Source organism: Manduca sexta, chromosome 24, assembly GCF_014839805.1.
Source record: "Manduca sexta isolate Smith_Timp_Sample1 chromosome 24, JHU_Msex_v1.0, whole genome shotgun sequence".
NCBI classification, from domain to species: domain Eukaryota; kingdom Metazoa; phylum Arthropoda; class Insecta; order Lepidoptera; family Sphingidae; genus Manduca; species Manduca sexta.
This window is the reverse complement of record NC_051138.1, coordinates 15,079,726-15,102,370: the sequence shown is the minus strand read 5'-3', so window position 1 is coordinate 15,102,370 and position 22,645 is coordinate 15,079,726. Positions and strand designations below refer to the sequence as shown.

The window sequence follows — 22,645 nt, the reverse complement described above, 5'->3', positions numbered from 1 at the left end:
CTACACAAGATGTAAAACCCGCCGAATTGGTTCACGTGTTTTGTTTCCCAGGACTATGAATTAGAACATTATAGCCATTGTAACTACCAGACATAAGAAGACTTAACATATCACGTCTTAGGATGGCGACCGCAGTGTAATACCAAACAATACTTTGTAATTCAAGGTTTTGGATGGTGTTTCTGCTGTTTATGAGCGGTCGTATTGCTTACCATCAGGCGAACGGCAAGGTCGTCTCGTTACTCAAAGAAAAAATAAATAAAACAATCAGCTTGTGTATATCCGATTTCTGAGAGGATGCTATTATTGTATCGTTTGGCAAGGAGTAATTATTTCTCGTCTATGGGTGGAGTGAAGTCCAGATAGCGTCTTTCTGGACTCCATTCCGCTTATCAGGTGCTGCGGGATCGTTGTCACAAAAAGTTCTTTCTAAGATCACGCAAGTCTTTCTAAGTAGATACAATCGCAATGTCTATTTCTGATAAGCAGGCAACTTGTATTCTACTCATGAAGATAACATTTTTACTTACGGGTAGATTAATAATATCTCGGAATCTTTCTTCGGCGCTTACACCTTTCTTTTCCCGTATCATGACATATACATTGTTTATATGTTTACAGCTGTACAGCAATTTCTCCAATATTACCTGAAATATTTTTTAAATTATTTAGACATATAACACCATAACACAGCTTTAAATGAAGACACGTTTATCCATCATATGTCGCCAACGCATCCTTGCATACTTCGGACATGTTATACAGAAAGACGACAAAATTCTGGAGAGACTGTCATCGTTGGCAATACCGAATTCAAACGTTCTCGAGGCCGAGCACCAATCCGACGGACAGACCAGATTAAAGACTAATCTGCCATCAAGTTCCATAAACTAGTTGAAGATGCAATAAACAGAAACCGGTGGAGACAAATAATCCGCTTTAAATACGATACATCCAGTGATGACCACGATTCTTAGTCATGAGGGACCGACTACAGAGAGAGAGAACACCATAACAGTTATGGTACTAGAGCGATTTTACACAGACAAAGTAGGCATTAAATTTAATAATTGGTTTCAATACATCTGTGAGCCAGTTCTGTTAATTTCCGCAGATTGCATAAATATAAAACCAAGTTCTGGGAACTGTTGAACAATCGTATGGACCGTGAGAAGGACACAAACCCCCAGCACATTTGCCTGCGGTGTTTGGAAGCGAAACATAACAATATAACGTTGTGTGACTATATAATTTAAAACAATAGCCTATCACAAACTTCTTGATTTTTCCGTAAAATATTATGATGGAACCTATCCGTCTGAGGATTCTATGGAATGATATCGAATATGAATCATACGAATGTGCATTAAGTAAATTTGTGCTCCACAAGACCTCTCTAAGCACATTAAAAAATAAAACACACCCACATCACGCATTTATCCCCCCGAAGGGCAAGGCGGAGAGCGCAACCAGGACACCCACTTTTCGTCAAGTGTGTTCCATCTCATGATGTGATAGGGGCGAGCCTATCGGCATATCGGGCACAAATTCCAGACTCCGGGCTGATACTGAGCAGAAAAACCCAAATATCAATTTGGCTGATATGCATAGTTTCCATTGTCTGTATTCCGTCCCATAATGTGAGACCGGGTGAACCTATCGCCATTTCGGGAAAAAAAATCTATTCCAGGCTGACAACCAGATTCCATAAGTTGTTATAATCTCAAATTCAAAATATGAACCCCGTAATAAACGTGACACCAATTTGAACTAAAAAGACGTTCTCCGAAGCAGCATCAGTTTTAAAAGTCGTGGCTATGTGCTATAGAAACATGTTATAATATAGATAAGCCTTTCTACATCGAAAGGGACCGACCGTGCACCTTGGTATTAGATTTGATTTCTTTTACTTAGCCCGAAAAAAACAATTATCAAGCTCCGATGGTACAGTAAATTCCAATTGTATAATATCCTAATCGATTATGTCATGTTTATGGCGAAATTGTTCAGTTAAATTGTAGTTTTCCGAAAGCAAAATCATTGGAAAAAAGAAGTCTATTTACATTATTTTAAAATATTTATAAAGAGAGCCAAATAACACTTTTGAACTATTATTCATTCAGAAGTAGATTTTTGTAAAAATCCTTTTTAATAAATATTTAAAAAAACTGCCGTTCTGGATTCTTTTAAATATTTTTACCTAGATGTAGAAACTAGAAACCCAAAGTAATTAGAAGTAAATTAAAGTAATCGTATGTTTCATTTAAAAAAAAGTCAACAAACATTATTTCCAAGTGAAATTCTGACTACGATAGGAGTACTAAGTACTCTACATTACGTGTTATAAAACAATGCAGTATAGACATCGAATAACACTTCATAGAACTAATTCAAGGCCAGGTTACCAATTATATCGCTATTTTAATCAACACAATATCTTATCCAATTGAATACATAAAAAAATAGAACTCAGACAACTTAATTACTGACCTCCACGACTTAATCATTAATGTAATTACGATATTAAGCATGTAATTCATATTTACATTGTTATAAAAACCGTAGAAGTTAATTAACACAGCGGGAATTACTATCAAGATGATAAGTAAACAAGTCTAAAAATATCTTATTTTTTTTCAATAATATAATAATTATTTATTATAATTTTTAATTCGTAGTAATTGTTAAGGTTGTAGGAATCCAGCATTTCGTGTAATCAAATAGCCAATCCGCCTGTTGTTTCATTATATAAATATGTGGCTACCCTATTAAATACCTAGAGGTTTTATTTATTCGAAAACATAATACATGATAAATATTGCTGATTTAATACGTTTTAAGTATTGAAGAAAATGTCACATAATTGTGAAATGTATCTCAAAGTAACAAACACTAATAATTAATTAGTCTAGGATTAATGTTTCAATTGCCAAATGAAATTTATCCGTCAAATAATTTATAACCTGACTGAATATAAAAGTGAGACAAACTATATTGACCGAGATCTATGTAAAAATATGAAATGTAAAACAACAAAATTATGTTTCTAAATGTAGGCGTATGCACGCTGTACACTGTTTCATAGTTTTTATAAATGTTTTAGTATTATTGCATTTTTCCGTTAATTTTTAGTTATTGTTAAATACTTTTATGTGGACTTTCTCCGCATTTTTACGGTGATGTGCGTGTATTAGCTTATATAATTAATTAGACTTTGTATACAAAAGACTTATTAAAAAAAATATATATTTAAAAATAATATTATAAAAGCTTCAATGGACAATTGATGACAAAAAATAAAGCCCGGAATTTCTTTCTGCCTTTCTTCTTCGGTTAGTCATCGCTTAGGTGCCTTGTGAAAGGCTGGTAGGTTAGCTAGGTTAAGGCTTTTATTGTCCTCACCGGTGAGGATCGCGACGCATTTCTCCCTTATTATCTATTTAAAATTACATATTCACATCATTTTATTTCTTCTTTCCTGCCAGCCCGAGCTGGCTTCTTTGTTTACTATATTTGTCATTTATTTTATTACCAATATGAATTGTCTTTGTTTATATAAGCTTATTTAATTAAGTAATAATATTTTCATGTACCTTGACTTATCATAAATGCAATTATCGCCTACGTGATGAATAAAGCATTGTATTTATTATTATTTATTTAAATTGTCTTCGTTTGAGATGCAGTTGTTTTAGGACGCACTTGCTAGTTCGATATAAAGTCGTATTCTCGACATCAACCGCACCACATTTTAAATGCAACCTCCTGTAGATTTGAATACTGATTAACTACTATTTGTTATACTACCAATGTCATTGTCACTACTAACTGTAACTACACATTACGAAGTATCTTTATCAAGGGTCAATTCCTCCAACTATTCTGTAGGCAGTGATTAGGCTGCATCCATTGCTATATTTGCTTTTTTTAATAAACCAAGCGATATCGTCGACCTTATCTTGTTCAGCACCAAGCGGCTTATGGCAGCGGTCATCGCATTATATTCTTTAATCTCAGCAAATTGTATCTGCAGAACGTAATCCTTAGTGAGGCGTTCAAAAGCCATGCCAGCGGGAAATAGGTTACAGGAATTAAAAAATATGTATATACGGTATTAGAAGACTCCATATGCTTTAGTCCAGGGACGGCGAACCTTTAATGGTTAACGTGGCATCAATTATTAAAAAACAATATAGCCAGGATAAGTGCCTGCCAGACATTTTGTATAACGCAATTAGCTTTTTTTTCATCGGAATTCGGCAAAGTGGCTTCACTACACCTGATGTTAAGCAAAGTGAAGTCCAAAGAAATATATGTTTGGTATACTTTTTACACACGTGCGCGAATTATATAGTCACGTGTCATCCCTGGCACGCCTGCCATTGGTTTGCCATCCCTGCTATAGTCTGTTTGGATAGTATTTAGGTAGTGTGAACATATAAGAATTTCTACAAGAAAGCTTAACATCAAGCTGAAATTGTTAGAGTACAAAGTAAATTTATAGCTTGTACTAAGTGTTGTTATTTATTTATTTGAACAGCCAACAAAACATATACCTTACATAGTTTTTTAACAATTCAGTAAGTAATTGCTGCAGTGCTGTTTTAAATACAGTTTTAATTAATTTCCAGTCTTTAGGAATATATTGTGATCCAAATACCTACTCCTTTTTATTTGGCGCGACAAAGTGACTGCAATGTACTTATTGATAACCGCAATGCCATCCAGATAGGGTATCAAATGGCATACATATAACTAATACGTGTAATTTATAGGTTGGTTAACTAGTTAGCACGTTTACACTCACGCTAATACAATTTTGCACAGTATGTAAAAATATATAAGAAGGGACAGATACAAACAAAATGCCATTATTTATTAACCGACTTCAAATAAAGGAGGTTTTCAATTCGGCTTCTTTGTTTATGTTTGTTACCTCAGGACTTTTTCCTTGCCTTTTTTATCTTAATTTATGAGCATGGTCGTAAATTCACGACCAGGTCGTTCCATACGGCCGCTTTTATCGACACTCTCTATTCACTATGTCAAAATATTTCCTTATTAAAATATATTTTATAAAAAACTTTGTTGATGCGTGAGTTTCTCGTTGGCATGACCTTTGGTCATGAGAACTGGTCATTGCTTCTCACAGACACCACACACGCGCAACGTGCGAATATATTGTTCGGATTAGCTTTAGTTAAAAGGCCTCTAACATCGATATATATACTATATACTAGATGTGGCGTTCCGAACATTCACTGTGTTTAACTGAATTGAACTGCAATCAATTCAAACTGACTTTAGTATGGTTAATATTGATAGCTTGTGGTTGCGTACGCAGTGCTGCTCATGATATTAAAACTTGAATCTAAGGGTAAACCTGGATTTGAATAAAAAACATTAGTCAAATAAGTAAAATTATGTTGTTCAAGTTAATAAATAGGTTATAACAGTGACGTTTTTGTTGCTATTTTAGTTCAGGTTTTGAACAAATAGTTTCAATTTTAGACGTTCAAAATATGGACGTTCGTGTCTATAGAATATACGTCAGTGGCCACTAATAATAAACTTCCGTACTCAAAGCCATCACCTTTGAATTTAATGATTACAATTATAATATTTTCATTATTCGGTTATTTTCACGCATATGGCGCATTGACACCTAATATTTTATTTTGTGAATTAATTATATTAAAAAGACGGCATTTGACAAATTATGAGTTAAAAGCCTTTTTGAACAAAAAATAAAATTTAAATATGATGTATTAATATTAACGTCTTTGTGGTAAATTTAAGTAAGTTTCAATCACTGGTTTTACCCTGTGATTCTAACTTACTCCAATTGACATAAAACCATACCTTCCCGAGAAATCCACTGACCCCGGTGAGGAACACAGACCTGCCCGCGTAGAAATCGGCCACCGGTACATATTCTTTGTTGATAGACATACCTGCTATAACAAGTTTTATCTATTCAAAGGCAATCTTGATACACCTCACATATATCATTAAAAACGGGTTTCTAATAAAAAACGTTGTTTCTTAACAGATGCAACACAAGTTTATTGCTTAATTTGAGTGCACTATCTTTATTGCACTTTTGAAGTCCAAATTCTATAAAAACTTTTAATATTTGATTATTTAGGAACAATAAAATGATATTACAGGTCACAGTATTGGATGTAAATTTGGGAAATTTTGAGACATCATTACGTTGGGTGTCCGCGGCCAACTTTGATGCAACTGCAGCCTTCTATCATAGTCAATATTATTTTTTATTACAACTGAACGAGGGATATCAATTTTAATATATCTACAAGGCCAATTTAACATTGAGTTAATAAATGAAACCATATATTTGTCTTTTAAGAAACTACACTTTACTATAAGTTATTCTAAGCATGGGTAGTAAAGTTTCGAACAAAATAAATATTAATAAAAGTAATTTTAATTAAGTATACACGCCTTAGGGCCACTCCTGTTATACGAAGAAAATTAGTCCGAACTTCAACATTATACTTTCAGTCAGAAATACACTTACATATTCGCTTAAACTACAAAATGATAAAAATACTAAAACATTACAGAATTAATTTATTAGTGAGATTAAAATACTTATAGAAAAATAAAAAATTCTCCAATAATACAACACGCTTGCTTTATTCCAGAGCTTTGTAATGCGCGGGCGCAAACACATGTATTAAACACATACCAAAATGCATACTAACAAAAGAATAAAAGGATGCAAAATGCATGCAGGCTGGTTGAGCACTGTTCCTTTTTCAAATATCGTTACATTTCATCGAGTTTCAAATCACAAGTTTCTAAAAAGGTTACACTTAAAAAATCTAAGATTTTGGCGTAAAAATTTTCTATGGATAATTTTTAGCACAATGTCGACAAATATAAAGCCGAATATGTGGTTTCATTTAACAACGTAATATAAAATTAGTCATGTGTAATTAGTTCCACGTAAACTAAAATTAGAATTGTCTATAAAAACTTCCAATACCCAACATATCTCTAATTTTATTGTAGATATTTACAAACTTTTCATTTAATTTTTCGCACTGGATATATATTCAATTGAAAATAGAACACACTTCACATTTATATTTTGAACCCAGATCTGTTTATATAACTTACTAAACACGAGTGGCTTGCAGCGAGTCTAGGTGTTTGGACACAAACTAAGAAAAGAAGCGTTAGGTCTTATATTTATGGTAACTACATATAATATCAGGCGGACAATTACGTAGACGGAAACACTGGAACGCGTTAAATATTTTTTAATCAGTTTTAGTGGTGGAATAAAGATATTGTTATTATCATTCATTTTAGTCCTACCGGTAATTATTAATAATTGTCATAGTGTACCGTACGATAGTTTATTTATGTAAATTGTATATTCTAGTTATAACAACAAAATTTTATAATTATTGTGTCTTTCTTAATAATATGAAAGTAATTATTTTTAACACAGCGGCAATAACTTAGTTGGTTGTGGAACGGACTGCCGAGACGAATGTCCGTAGGTTTAAAACGCAAGGAGTCACACCTTTGACTTTACTACAATTATGTGTGTGTTCTTTGTGAATTATCGCTTGCTTTAACGGTGAGAGAAAATATTGTGAGGGAACCTGCATAACTGAGAAGTTCTTTATAAGATTTTCGAAGGTGTGTCAAGTCTACCAATCCGCACTAGGCCAGCTTGGTGGTCTAATACCTAATCCCGTTCAGTAATACAGGGCTGACATTACAATTTATTATATATATAATAATTTTAAATAAAGAAAGAAAAACGATTTATTAATCACGGTTGCAACATAAACATATTGTATATAAAACAACAAATAAATAAAAAATGAATGGATAGTTGCCGCTGTGATCGATAGGTGACCGGTAGGTGACATTGGGATGTGGAACAAACCACATTAGTAAGCTTAATATAACAAGTTACAACAATTAGGTGCTGTTTCACAACTTCTGCGTAAATTATACTCCTATATGTATTAACCGACCAAATACAAAAGTCACTGTAATCGCTTCTCCCAAATGAAAGGTAATAAATGATAACTATATATCTTGGTAGTTTAATATAATAAGTCACATAAAATTTGCTTTAGATTTGTAAACATATCCTTATTCGCATATTAATCAAGTTGCATAATCGCGTCCTTACATTTTAATTATAAAGGAAGCATAAATAAATGATCGGGGAAGCGACAAATTAAGAACTCACCTCTTAGCTTGTATATTCTTGCCTAGTCTAATGTGTAATCAGCACAATACATTTTCTAGTATATTTACGCATTTATTCTCAAAAAGACAAAACAGATATATAATAAGGAAAAAAACTGCGTTTACAAATAAAAAATAATTTTACGTTATATTATCTACAATATATATAAATATAATTCTCTATTTGTCTTGGTCATCGCATAAACGAATGAAACAATTTCGCAAATTCTCTTTTTGTTGTGTTAATTATTATCAGGAAAAAGTCTTTATGAAAGAAAAATAAAAGAAGTTGAGCGGAACATTAATAAATTTAAGAATACTTAACGACACTATTCATTTTACATAACTGATATATATACCCTCCAGAAAATAAAACGAAGAATGTTGTGTATCATAGTGTATTACCATGATAACCACTAATCTCCTTATTCATAGACGTTTTTTATCGAAGGACGGAGCATTGCTGTGACAACAAGTCTGTTTGCTAGTCTAGTATATTCAGCCTAGTGTGTACAGAAAAGTAGGTGAACAAATTTAAAATTCACTCACTGGTGGTAAGTCTCTCATATGTGAGAATTCGCCTGGTTAGGTACCACCGCCATGTCTATTTCTGCCGCCAATCAGCATTGTGTAGTCACCGTTGTATTCCTGTTTAAAGCACATTGTAGCCAGTGTAACTAGGCATAATGAGACTTAACATCTCATGCCTCCGGATGGCGAGCGCAGTGGAATACTAAACAATACTTTGAAGTTAAAGTATGGGACAGTGTTTCTACTTTCTACTGTTTATGGGCGCTTAACATCAGGCGAACGGTAAGCTCGACTCGTCATTCAAAGCAATAAAGAAAAATGAATTAAATGGTCATCTACACCCCAGATCTACACACAATTATTACATCCTATATTTCGATGTTTGAAAATATTGATCGTGTTCGAAATTTATACAATTATTTTGTTGCACAGAGGGGGCAAAAGGCATTTCAAATCATACAGCCAAACAAAAAATATTGGAAAAGCAAAAAAAACACGTGAGACGTGGACGCTCACAGTACGGCTGGTCCACCAGCTCAAAGTCGCTCAGCGAGCTATGGAACGTGCTATGCTCGGAGTTTCTCTGAAGGATAAACTTCGTAACGAGGTCATTCGTCAGAGAACCAATGTCATCGACATAGCACACAGGATTAGCAAACTGAAGTGGCAGTGGGCAGGGCATATCTGTCGAAGAACCGATAACCGATGGGGTAAACGAGTTCTTGAGTGGAGACCACGGCTCGGCAAACGTAGTGTAGGACGCCCTCCAGCTAGGTGGAGTGACGATCTGCGAAAGGTCGCTGGTAAGAACTGGATGCGACAGGCCGAAGACAGGGTAAAATGGCGTATATTGGAGGAGGCCTATGTCCAGCAGTGGACAAAGATATAGGCTGATGATGATGATGATGAAAAAAAACAAATTCAAAATTTATTAAAAGATTGGTTTTGATATTTTATTGAAAAATTGATTCCATTTATGAAACGGGTAGTATCCGTAACATCTTCGGTTAAATTCGAAATGAAGTATCAGCTTGCAATGGAGTTAACTAAAGATGGACATAGTTGGCATAAGTTTTTAATTGAGTTCGCCACTTCACGAGCCTTGCTCTCGGAATAAAAGATTTTTACTAAAAAACTTGCTGACCCCATCTCGCTTATTACTAGTTGCCAACGGCGTCTCTTCGTGAATGTTAAAAATATTTATCAAGCTACTTTAGGTTAAAATAGAATTTGTACCATTAACAAATATCTTGATATATGTAGTGTATTATTATTATATATATAATTATTATCTATGAATAGAATAAAAATAATATAATAATATCAGCCCTGTAATATGCGGACATTCGTCTTGGCAGTCCGTTTCACACCCAACTAGGCTATTGCCGCTTGGCTATCGCCGCTCATGTAAAATATTGAAGTAAGACTAAAATACTATCATAGGTAGCATGCATTTTTATACTAAAATAGGTATTCAGTTTATTTATTTCAATTCTTTTATTCTATCTAAAACTTTACGGTGTTAAACGCATAAAAAATAATAGTCATAATAAATAAAAAACAAAAACTATATTTCATTTCTCGGTGTTCACAAAAGGTGCAGTCTTAGTTTGTAATATTTACAAATATAATAATGAGACATACATATGGTGGTATTTCGACCCCAAACGCTTGGTGGACCCGAAACCCCAAACGCATCGATGCGCACTCACAAATGAGGCGTCAGGAAAATGAGAAGATTTCAATTCTAGTTGGCGAAAGAAAAATTGGAATGACTTGCAGATAAAACATGTTAATTGTAAACTAAATGATAATATTTTTTTTAATTAATAAATAAAAAAAAATCTGTCGAGTAGAAAAATAACACTTTTTTTGACAATTACGTCTGTTGTTGCTTTATTTGGGAATCATTTCGATAATATTTTTTTTATTTATCCTTGGACATTAGTTTATTCCCAGTAATGGCAATATTTAAGACCACGCGCAGACTTGTTGCCAGAGTTCACGCGGTGATATCTCGATACGATTCGCGCGGCACATCGCTTCGTCGCCATGGGTAAAACGAGTACCTAACTAAACATATTTTTACATATTCACCACTTAAAACTAATTTATAACTATAATACTTATTTTATATCTCGGTCCACTATGATTAATGGCATATTATGCCGTTTTGTTGTGACTAATAAACTAAAACATTCATATCCCAAAATTATTACATACGATATTCAGAATCATCACAATATATTTCATTGTTGTTAAATTACAACGGAGGAGTCAGAAGACGGTTGCGCGATAACAACGCGAATTTTCATCGAAGCGACTGTACTGCATTCACGTGTGTTGACCATAATGCCCGATCCACATTCTCTAGGAGCTAATGAGGAGACACGAGGGCGTGGATGTAGTTAAAGCCCTCGCCTATAACCATGTAACTTCGCCTCGCCTTCCCGCAAGTTCTGGGTAAATTTTCTTCGGAGTTGAAGGGCACGAAACGGAAGACAAGCGGCTTCAGAACGAGCAAATCCAGTATGTGTAGGTAACGCTTGCAGCCTTTGTTGGTTATTTATGTAATTAGGCGCATCCGCGAGAATGCGGAGCCGGGGACGGCATTCTTTTACCACGTTGTAGCACCATATTTTTATCATAAGCCATAAAACTGATTAACCAATCTAACCAACTAAAATATTACATTCGGATTTTGAGAATTAAAACCTTTTCTGCGTATCAAGTAAGTGTTTTTTAACACTATTAAAATATAACGGTATGTATTGGTTCCAGACGATGTGTGATGGATCACAGGGGAAAGTCTTTTGATCTTGAAGGCTCAGGGAGGCGTAGAGGGCGCGGACTTCGTCGCACTTGAAGACCCAGGAGTGAGACGTGAAATACTCAACTAAATCGCGAGCGTAGTCTGACATTTTTATTAACTTTACGTATCTGAAAAAGAATAGATATTAAAATATAATTTATAAAAGATATTGTGGTGATATCAACAATTCTTTATTCTAGCATTGGTTTCACTATAGAATTTGATGGCACGCAGTTTAAAATAATGTCAAGCTATGAGAGACGTCGTTTGATGGTGGCTGGCATTATGTTCATTAAACATGGCGTTTCGCCATGTTCGTAATTTCTCCATTCATGTACAATTAATCTACAATCTCACCTACCGTTCAAAATACTATGGATACTCACTTAGGTTTCCTTCCGATAATACGTAGAACGAGGTCCACAACGAAAGCTACTGTCTTCATATTAAAAGATATTACTCTTAATATCCATTTGTATTTCGTCATCAGAATTACTCCAGGAAACGGCAGACTGTCTGAAGTGAAAAATAAGGGATGAGAGCTTTTAAATATATAACTGGTTTTAAGTATTAGAATTTGGAAGACGTTTGGATACTGAAGACACGTGAATGATTTTTGAATTCAGAATATTTGCTACAATAATAGCACAAAATCGTTGAGCTCTATAATTAGTTAGAGGAAACAGAAGTCGCTGTTACCAAACATTGTTTATATTCTCTTTGCTGTTTGAATTTAAAAGAATAGTTGAATGACTTGCATACTCACAAAATCTTTCCTTTACGCTCTGTTGTGTGTAAAGCTTCACAAGTTCTCCACATGTAATCGGGTTGACATGGCTTGTGCAGCTATTTAGCACAGTGAGCTGACCTTTGCTGAAAGGGCGAATGGAATTTTAAACGCAATATTGAGGTTGTATGCTTTTCTAGGGCAAAAGAGCAGAATAAGATAAGAATGAAAAGCGGGTGGTTGTGCCTCTGCATATCTAGCATACCCATACCCATTTTTTATTGATCTTTTGCACTGCATCGGTCTATAATATATATATATATATATAATATTAATCACTGGATAATTACCTATACTGTTGTTTACAGTCAAAGTCTCATTATATAATTGTCTATCGCCAATAAAATAAAATGAAATTTTCCCAAAAACATATCACACACTGGGATAAAAAGAAGACAATTGTTGTTCCAAATCTTCAGAAAGCATCACATCTATATGAATAAAAATAGATTACCTATTACACTTAGCAGCTGATATCAAAGTGAGGTTTGACACGTAGTCCACTGGTATAAGATCCAGTATGTTGCGTCTGTTTCCGACGACACCCCTACAGATGCCCTTAGCTATGACTGTGAGAGAACTGGTGGCGCCGTACCAGTTGTCCAGCCAGCCTGGGAACGGCTCTTTGATTGATGGTGTTACTGAAATAGAAATATAAATACTTTGAAACTTTCAATATATTTCTTTTATATGCACCGGAAAGTAACACCACTGTACTTTCTTTTGGTTTCGCGAAGTACCTTAAACTACCGGCCAATCTGTGTGGAGCGACCGAGCGGTTATGTCGGGTTCACCGTACCTTAGGACCGAAATATGGAAATATTGGGTGACCGCCGCGCCGAGTACATCTTCGGTGCCTTAGGGACGGCTGTAGGCTTTTTCCAACAGAAGATAGGGATAATAATCCCTCGTCATGATTTATTATGTTAAAACAAATGTCAGGCATATTTTACGGATTTTATCGGACTTTTGGGTTCGCCCCGTGACCACTGCTGCAAAGTTTTCAAAACGTCGGGAGGAAATTTTAATATAAAAACCGCGTTAAATCCCCAAAATAGTTTTATTTTAAATACTTCGTCAGTCAACACAATTACGCCAACCTATTTGAGACCACTGCTAATGATTTCTCGTATACGAGTGTCCGACTGGGTAAGTATCGCCATAATGATTTAATTATTGTTGCCACCAAACAGCATTTAGCAAGCATTGATGTTTTCGATCTGAAAGAAGTCGCCCTAAGGTATTAGACGTCTTATAATGCTCAGTAAGCATGCTCAGCTGACTACAACGTTCTTCACACTGGAACACAACACTGCTTGGCTACTAATCCGTAGAAATAAACTCTGGTGCCTAATATACGGCTCTTCGTATTATCATTACCATCATCATCATAATCAGCTCATTGTAGTCCACTGCTGGACATAGACCTCCCCCAAGGTACGCCACAGAGCCCGGTCTGCTGCTCTTACTTCGCATACGAAAGGTTTACTACCGGCAAAAAATATTACCTATGGAAGGTCGCACGATGACCACTGGGAGATCACCACGTTTCTCTGATATCATGGTCTCGGTGAGCGCCTTCGTGAATGTGTAGGTGTTGGGTCGTCCCTCTGAAAAACGATGTATCCTATATTAAACTAATAGGATTGGAAGATCATTTAGTCCTACCGGGTCGCGTTGAGAGCCAGCCGTATATCTGTGACGTAGACATATCCAGGCTTGCTTCGTTTTATTTTTATATGGGCGTGGAGAATGACTACACTGTACCTGATTTTTTTCATAAGTTCACGGCGATATGACCCTAATGGTAAGTGGAGTGGAGTCCAATAGAATGTCGACTGACGAGAGATGGTTACCTCTTGGCAGTCGACACAATTATGCCTGCCTGTTGAAACCGAATATACACAGGCTGATCCCGAAACGCAACACAGTTACGTGGGCCATTATGGCTGGTTTTAACATCCTGTGTACAGTGATCGCTATCCGGGCGGATAAAAAATATCCTACCACCAGCAAATTTCTGGCCATTCAATACAATTGTGCCGGATATACACAGCCTGACTCCAGAACGCATCACATTTACTGGAGTGGTACGAGCTGACGTGAGCAGCGGCATCGGGCAGCGGAAACAGGCGGGACGATATCGCCGCGTTTGTCGCTTTACCATGGTACAGCGCGGCGCGGTGAGGCGATTTCAAATATTAGTATTTGTAAGTGTTAATAACATACCTATCATCTTAGAAACCTTTTCCGCATCATCTCCGTAGTTCCTGGCGAATTTGTACACCTCCCCCAGATCTTTGGGGGGAGGGTATACAATCTCTTCGACCACTGTTTTATCGGTATTAGTGTACATAGTTGGAAATGTGAACCAAAAACCTGAAACAATACGTAATTACGTTTCGATATGATTAATCAATTATCCGATTGATATTTCGGTCAGAAAAATATCAGGACATACTTATTAGAAGTCAAATTTGTCGGATTAGGTTCTAATTTTTAAAAAAGATGGAGTTCTTTGGAAATTGCATATTTTGTTTATATTAATGGATTAATTTTCGAAAAATCCTTGCTCATCTGCCTTACATAAGATACTCTCGCTCATATTCTGTGCTAGCGTTTCTTGTTCTTCTTGTTTGAAGTACATAACGAGATTACTCAGCTTTTAATGATGTTCAGAAATTTAGAATTCTGTTTATTAATAAATATTTTGATCTATAAGATTGCATGTCAATGAGAAATTCTGGTTTACCTTGCTTCAAAACCACATTGCACTTTTAACTAACCTTAATTACATTTCATGCGTTGGGAGAGAGTAAAGACTCTTCTCGTTCCCTCCAAGTTAACGTTGAGTGCCGCGCTTAAAGGCTCGTTAAACTTTACTGTCGCTGCAGCGTGGAACACTACTGATACCTGAAAGGTTAAAAAGTTGCATACTTAAGAACTACTTCGTCGGGCGGCACGTCACAGCTTTCTACGAATTGCGGGTCAACCAAAGTGATAATGGATTTTGGGATTTGTTTTTTTGCCGCTAATCAGTGACGTGTGCTAGATATGAGGATGGTATCGCCCCCGATCATCATGGGACAGAATACACATGGTGAAACGTCGGGGCCCAGGTTGCCTTCTGTCTTCTCTTCTCTTCTCTTTGGGGTTAAAGGCGTGATGAGTATGAAACAAAACGTAGGATAGATTTTTTATTCAGGCACGGTCAATTTACTTCGCTACGTCTAATGGTAAGTGTCGTCCTGGCAAGAAAGTATCGACTGACGAGAGAAGGGTATCCATCGCCGGTATTCATTATGTAGGCCTATTCGAAACGGGATATGAACAGGCTGATCCCGGAATGTGACATATGGGCCACTATGGCGAGTTTTTCATTTTTTCTACGTTGATTGCTATCACGCGGATACCTAAAATTAATTTATAAGCATTAGGCTGATACAAGTACTCACACTGATACTGGTGGCGACCGAATGCCACGCAGTACTTTGTAATTCAAAGTTCTCTATGGTGTTGTTAACTGTGTTAAAGTGGCAAGTTTTGTCTTCCATGTAAACTGGAGTGTGTGCATCGCCAGAGTATTACAATTTGATGCGTAAAAACGCAATGTTCTGTATTTTACGGCAGTTACGTATACAAATTACGGACCCAATCGTCGTATGAGATTTTTTTTCGGTATGGGCGAGTATTGACTTTAGATGTCACACTCGGTGATCCACATGTTCATAAACCGGATACAACTAAGCTAAAAGTGATTAAATACTTACTTCATTAATCAAGATAGCCTCATCCTCCGCTTTGATGTCCAGATCAGGTGCAGCGATATCTCCTGGGATTGGTACGATTTTGCTCAAATCCTCCGGTCGTTCTTTTTTGATTCTTGTGAACACCTGTAGAAGTTAACTAGTCAGTATTCTTGTAAGTCACTATCAGGTATTTATTTTATTTTTATTTTATTTATTGGGTTTTGCAGTAAACTTAACACTACAATTACAATAATTGAAATATTATACCTTATAGCTATAATGTAGGCCCAAGTTAGGAAACTCAACATACACATAACTTAAGCTAAATATGACGTAAGCGCTGAAAATTAAACACAATATAATTTGGAGACGTTCACGCAATATGTATATTGTATAGGTATAGGTATTACTTAAAGTTGACGCGTTCTGACATGGTCTTTGTATTTTTATTTTTTCTACACGTGGATGCCAAGAATCTTATACTAATTGAAGTCGGCAAAGTTGTTCTAAAGAACAATGATACTTAGGAAGTTAAAATAAAAGATGACGCATACGAAACAACCGAATGTTGCGCGAGTTTCATCATGTTTGTGAATAAATATGCATTAAATCATAATCACGCAATGCTTATGCACCTATAAATTTAATAAGTATGGCGTGATGTTTCTTCTCGCTTCTATTTGTCTGTCCCTTCAATTATAATATGATTTATAACTTGTATAAAATTGTGTAAGTATGAATGCCATGAAGATGCTGGTTTATTGACCTATATCTATTGTAGTCTTTGCTTAAAGTTGATAGATCTACGCATGTAACAAAAAACAGGATGTTTATAACACATGAAAACAAATGAAAATTGTTCACGCTGTACAAAAGAACCCAATTTATTTACTAATTCTATTGTAGTCCCATGTCTAACGTCGTTCTTTCTGAGAATTATGTATTTTATATATTTTTCAATAAATATACAAATAAGAGAGGGGGAGGATATAATAATACGGAGAGCGGCGATAGCCTAGTTGGGTGTGGAACGGACTGCCAAAACGAATGTCTGCAGGTTCAAATCCCAAGGGCACACACCGCTGACTTTTCTAAAATTATGTGTGTATTCTTTGTGAATTTATCTTTCGATTTAACGGTGAAGAAAACATTGTGAGGAAACCTGCACATCTGAGAAGTTCTCTTTAGGGATTTCGAAGGTGTGTGAAGTCTAATCCGCACCTAGGCCAGCGTGGTGGACTAAGGCCTAATCCCTCTCAGTAGTAGAGGAAGCCCGTGCTCAGCAGTGGGCAAGTATATAATACAGGGCTGATATTATTATACAAATAAGGCAGAAATACAAAGACATTACACTATATAGTTAGTTATAGACATCAGGGCCAAATTTAGGCGCCAAAATTTATTACCAGTTGGTAATAAGTCTCTGTCTTATTTGAAATGTCTGTATGGCAAGATGACACAGCGTCCACAGATATTAATACAAAAATAACATATTTACAGAAAATATTATGCTCATATTTGCATTAAGAAAGACCAAATCATATAATGAAAAAATATGAAGTATTTCACATCGATGTTTTGCTATTTCATGATAGATTGAGTAACCATCACATAAGCGCAAATTTTTTGTATGACCATCTTCCCAATTTTAAAACTCTTTTAATATATGAGATTATACATTCTTAGTATTTTAATTTTATATTTTTTTTCTACATCAGGGTCAGGGGTTCTTCCCTCTACGGGAACTAATCCGTATTTTTGCAATTACTGGCATTCTAAGCGAAAGACAATTTTGTAGCGGCGTAAGGGTTGATGCCGCTGTAAGGAACAGATGGTTACATTCTTCTATAGAGGGGAAGATTTCCAGTCAAGCAGATGTTGCTTGTGACCGGCCGTGGCCCCTCCGACAGTTCCTATTCGGAGATGGTATATATGCTGCACGTCGCGCAAATTGTGCAAGCGTAATCCAGGATCGTTTACCGCCATCTTGCGTGATTGCGATGCGATCACTACAATTGTGTCAATACCACATAGGTCTTCTTGTAGCTCTATTGATGTTGACGAGATAGCGGTGAGGTTACTAATTGTATTGTAATTACAACTTCGATAGCCGTATAGATAAAAGCCCCGTAATTCGCCTATTCACCTGAACTACCTTTGAAAGCTATCCTTCGATGAGAACGCACGTAATGTCAATGTGACGGTTCAGCCCCATTAGGCGGGAATAGGGCCTCTAACCTCAGTTTTTATGCTTTATATTTTGAGGAGTGAGATCTATTGCAATATGAAGGAGGAAATTCAATCTTATCTCAATTGCTCAAGAGTCTGTTATTGTAAATTACTCATTTATTCATATAATTAGCTGACAATAGTAATTGCCATCTGTTGTGTTTCGATACAATGGATCAACACTGTTTAATTAACGTTTACGCTGGAATCGACCTTAATTAATTCTGATTTCTGATGTATGACGTAATAATGTGTTCATTTAGACCAGCTGCCCACTGGAGGGATGGTTCGGGTGTTTTTAAATGGAAATGTACCTTAAATTAATATATTCCAGTTCAAAGTTCAATGATCATAATTGTTTTTTTTTTATTTAATTGTCGGGAGGCTTACAGACTAATAAAATGTCTCATAATGATAAAAGAAAACATAATAAGTAAATTTGCTAATTACAAGCCTCCACCTATAAATATTTAAGTACGAACATGTTACAGAATACGAAATAATATTGTCATTACAATGTAATGTAATTTCACACGACCGTATGTGGATATTTGTGTAGTTGCTTAATTATTTTGTAATACTCAAATAAATTTTATTATTATTTTTTTATATTGTACCCAGTCTGGCTATTGCGTAGCATTTAAGTGTAATAATAATATTGTATTTTTAAATGCCATGCGTGCCTATGATCTGTATGTTCATTACAATGACATTGTAGGGTTATTATAGAAATTTAAATTATTTAGTTATGCTGTTGGTATGCTAAATTAATAAAAATAAAATACAAGTCCGGAACGTATCCAGTAAGCTCTAAGCAAAAAAGTTTTGTACCAGCATTCCTTTAGCCTTATTTGATTTTTCCTAAGCGAATTTCGGCCATGGCGGCCAATCTCAACGGAGATCAGCCAAGAACGCAAAACATCGTGCATAAGTGTATGCGCAATACAAAGGTGCACTCTCTGTTCTTTCACTCTCATAGTTCGGTGAGACGGCGATCCGACATTACCGGAGAGAGATCAGGCGCAGGACCAACGGCTTTACGTGCTGTCCGAGGCCCGGGGTATCCCACCGCCAGCTTCCTGACTTCGAGCTGCCACTGAGATTTTGTTAAGATGGAAAAATGTACTCGCAATTATTTTCAAACCGCTTCAAACCCAGGACCTCAACGCGGTAGCTGTGCTCGTTCCGTGCACAATTACTACTACGCCACCGAAGCAGTCGATTTATTGTAGTACAGAACAGATCATTGTAAATATCAAAGACAACTAATTAAAGCCTTTGCAACTTCGTAAAAGAAAAGAACTCTGTATTGTCTCTAGTTTGTCCTATTAAACTTTGTTTTGACATCTACGATACAGGCATAGCCTAGGGTGGACATCATAGCTAATTCTTATAAAAAAAACTTATTTACTAGTTTAAAGGAATATGCATTAAAGATCTTTATTTATAACTAGCTTTTGCTCGCGGCTTCGCCCGCGTGAAGGAGTTTTCCGGGATAAAAGTCCCACTATATATTTTCCCGGGATTGTAGCTTATTACCTTCTCAGGGACTTATACTATCTCTATACCAATTTTGCTTTCTTATACCACGTCTTATGTCACGTCTCCTGGTTCTAATCTACCTCTGCACCAATTTTCATCCAAATCGGTTCATACGTTCTTGAGTTATAAATAGTGTAACTAATCCCACTTTCTTTGATATATATAGATTCTACGCAGGATTTGCAACGCTACTTACTACTAGCACCACCTTCCCTTTTGTTAACGAATACACGGTTTCCTTAACACAAACGAAATATTCCGACTGTACCCCATGCTGTGGAGAATGTTGTAAATGCCTATTATGGGTGTATATGTCAGATAATATATTGTGCTATGACAACTCTGTCGTAAGATATAAGAAACTTTAAATATATAAGTTATTAATTATATGTATACTGTTGGCGTTTCTATAAATAAATCATCATCATCATCATCATCATCTCAGCCACAGGAAGTCCACTGCTGAACATAGGCCTTCCCCAAGGATCTCCACGTCGACCTGTTGGAAGCGGCCTGCATCCAGCGACCTCCTCCGACCGTAGCCAAGTCGTCCGTCCACCTTGTAGGCGGGCGTCCGACATTTCGCTTGCCTGTACGTGGCCTCCACTCTTTATAAATAAATATATAAATCTTTGCCTGAAGTTAAAATGATTACAGTAGCTTTGGTACGTTTAGTTCTGCGACGTGCCGTCTGAATAGTGGTAATTGAGTCGGTGTTTGTATTAGTCAAGATTTCTTGTAGTGCCGGTCAGTCTATGGCGCCGGGCCTTAATGAGTTATTCATTGGCTTTTGATCGAGCTCCGCCTGCATTTAAATATTTTGACTGTCTCGGTGGCGTAGTTGTATTACGGTACTGCAGTGCTCAGGTCTCGAGTTTGATTCCCGGGCCGTGCAAAGTAATATTCGGTTTTTCTACTCAGTATCAGCGCGGAGTCTGGATTTTATGCCTGATATGTCGATAGACTCGCCCCCTAAAACATTATTGGACGGAATACACGGCGGAGAGTGGGTGCACAAGATACGCCTCTGCCTTTCCCTTCAAGGTTAAGGCGTATATGTGATACTTTAAACCCGGAAAAATAACTAATGGGTTTTTTGCGGATTATACGTCATAGTCTATTATATTCCGGTAACAAACACACGGAAAAAAATTAAAACTAAACGAAGAATTTTATAATCAAGTAACAAAAAAAAAAAACTACGAAAATGAATTGAGCACCCTTGTAAATATATATTATTGAAATTAAACTAATTTTCGGATTCTATCGCGGTATTGGTGTTTTATTTTCTCCCGACGTTTCGAAGACTTTGCAGCCTTCATGGTCACGGGGACTCCCCCCGCGATAGAATCCGAAAATTAGTTTAATTTCAATGTCTAACATTCGCGTAAACATAAGAAATCATTAAATATATTATGTTATATATATTATTATATTATGCTATATATGTAATATATATTGTTCTACAGTGGCGTAGCATGGACTAATATAGACGCGGGCAAAGTCGGGGCCCTTTTCTTTGTTCTCAAGATCTACCCAATAAATTTATCATACCAAACATGCTTTGAAACAACATATATCTATTTATGAAATTGAAAAATACAAATGTGCTGTGCGTATATTGAAAAGCAGGTATATTTGAAAAATCGCACTTAAAGAGGTCGCATGAGACCCATTTAAGTGCGAGGCCGTGGGCAAGGGCCCACTTCGTCCATGCCTAGCTATGCCACTGATGTTATAAACCATACGCTTAAAATATTTCGGCTAACGTCTAGCGAAACTGGTGTCATAAATTTGAATGTATTCACCTCGGAGTTCGCATACTATCTGTTACAATCAGCTATCGTATACATACCGGACTATCGATCATTGTTTGTAGTCTTTGCTCAGGATTTTGATTCTTCTTCGTACGTATTAAGACGTATATTTTATGTATCTGCGGACAGCTGTAGATCAGTTTCTCTAAGCACATCTGGAAGAAGAAAAATAAACACCAATCACAATATAGCTTAGTTAGGTATGGAACGGACTGCAGAGGCGAATGTTCGTTAGCAAGCCGAAAAGCGTTGTAGGCAGCGGAATTATTTTAAGAGGGTTTAGTAAAATGGCCCCACTGCTGCACCTGACGGTATGTACGGGTCCAATCAGGGCCCTTATTCTGTATGATAGTGTAAACGCGTAACGCGGCCGTGTCATGTTATCTTCGAGAAATGTGCGTGGAATGGTATTCTGTAAGCCAAATTTCTATAGTCCTAAACATGATGCGTTGTGTTACGTGCTTGTTACACACTGTCAAAATAACGTGCGGGATAGAGAATAAGGCCCCAGAGCGTCCACTGACAAGAGATGATAATATACACAGAGTAACCACGGAACGCGACGCATTTACTGCCACTATGACGGGTCATAACAACTTGTTTACGGTTGCTATCCGAGCGGATATAAATTATATCCTACCACCAGCACTTAGATGATGAGCGCTGAAGTGCCACGCAGTGTTTTATAGTTCATAGTTTGGGTGACGTTGCCATTGTTAATGGGTAGTCGTGTACCTTAAAACGAGACCCTTGCTCGTCGTTCATTCGTATAAAACTAGCTTATGGCTAAGTAGCTTATTTCTACTAATAGTAGCATGGTAGAAATACTATTCTGTGTTCTTTCTAGTAAAACGCAGCAAAAAACAGATAAGTCCGTAGTTTTAAGACACTCATAATACCAAAAGAGGCCTTTGATGCATTGCTAGCCTTGAAA

General features: G+C 36.3%; 1 protein-coding gene across 1 annotated transcript; it reads right to left on the bottom strand.

Annotated features, from left to right (window-relative positions):
* Window positions 1–10,325: 10,325 nt before the first annotated feature.
* On the bottom strand, window positions 10,326–18,109 carry LOC119190457 (putative fatty acyl-CoA reductase CG5065). Its single transcript, XM_037442422.1, has 9 exons — window positions 18,104–18,109; window positions 16,145–16,267; window positions 15,418–15,520; window positions 14,604–14,753; window positions 13,883–13,984; window positions 12,829–13,015; window positions 12,354–12,460; window positions 11,974–12,103; window positions 10,326–11,715 (listed from the first exon to the last, which is right to left on the bottom strand). Exons 1-9 carry the CDS (start codon window positions 18,107–18,109, stop codon window positions 11,484–11,486), a joined length of 1,140 nt encoding a protein of 379 aa, XP_037298319.1. The 3' UTR covers window positions 10,326–11,483.
* Between the last annotated feature and the right edge of the window lie 4,536 nt (window positions 18,110–22,645).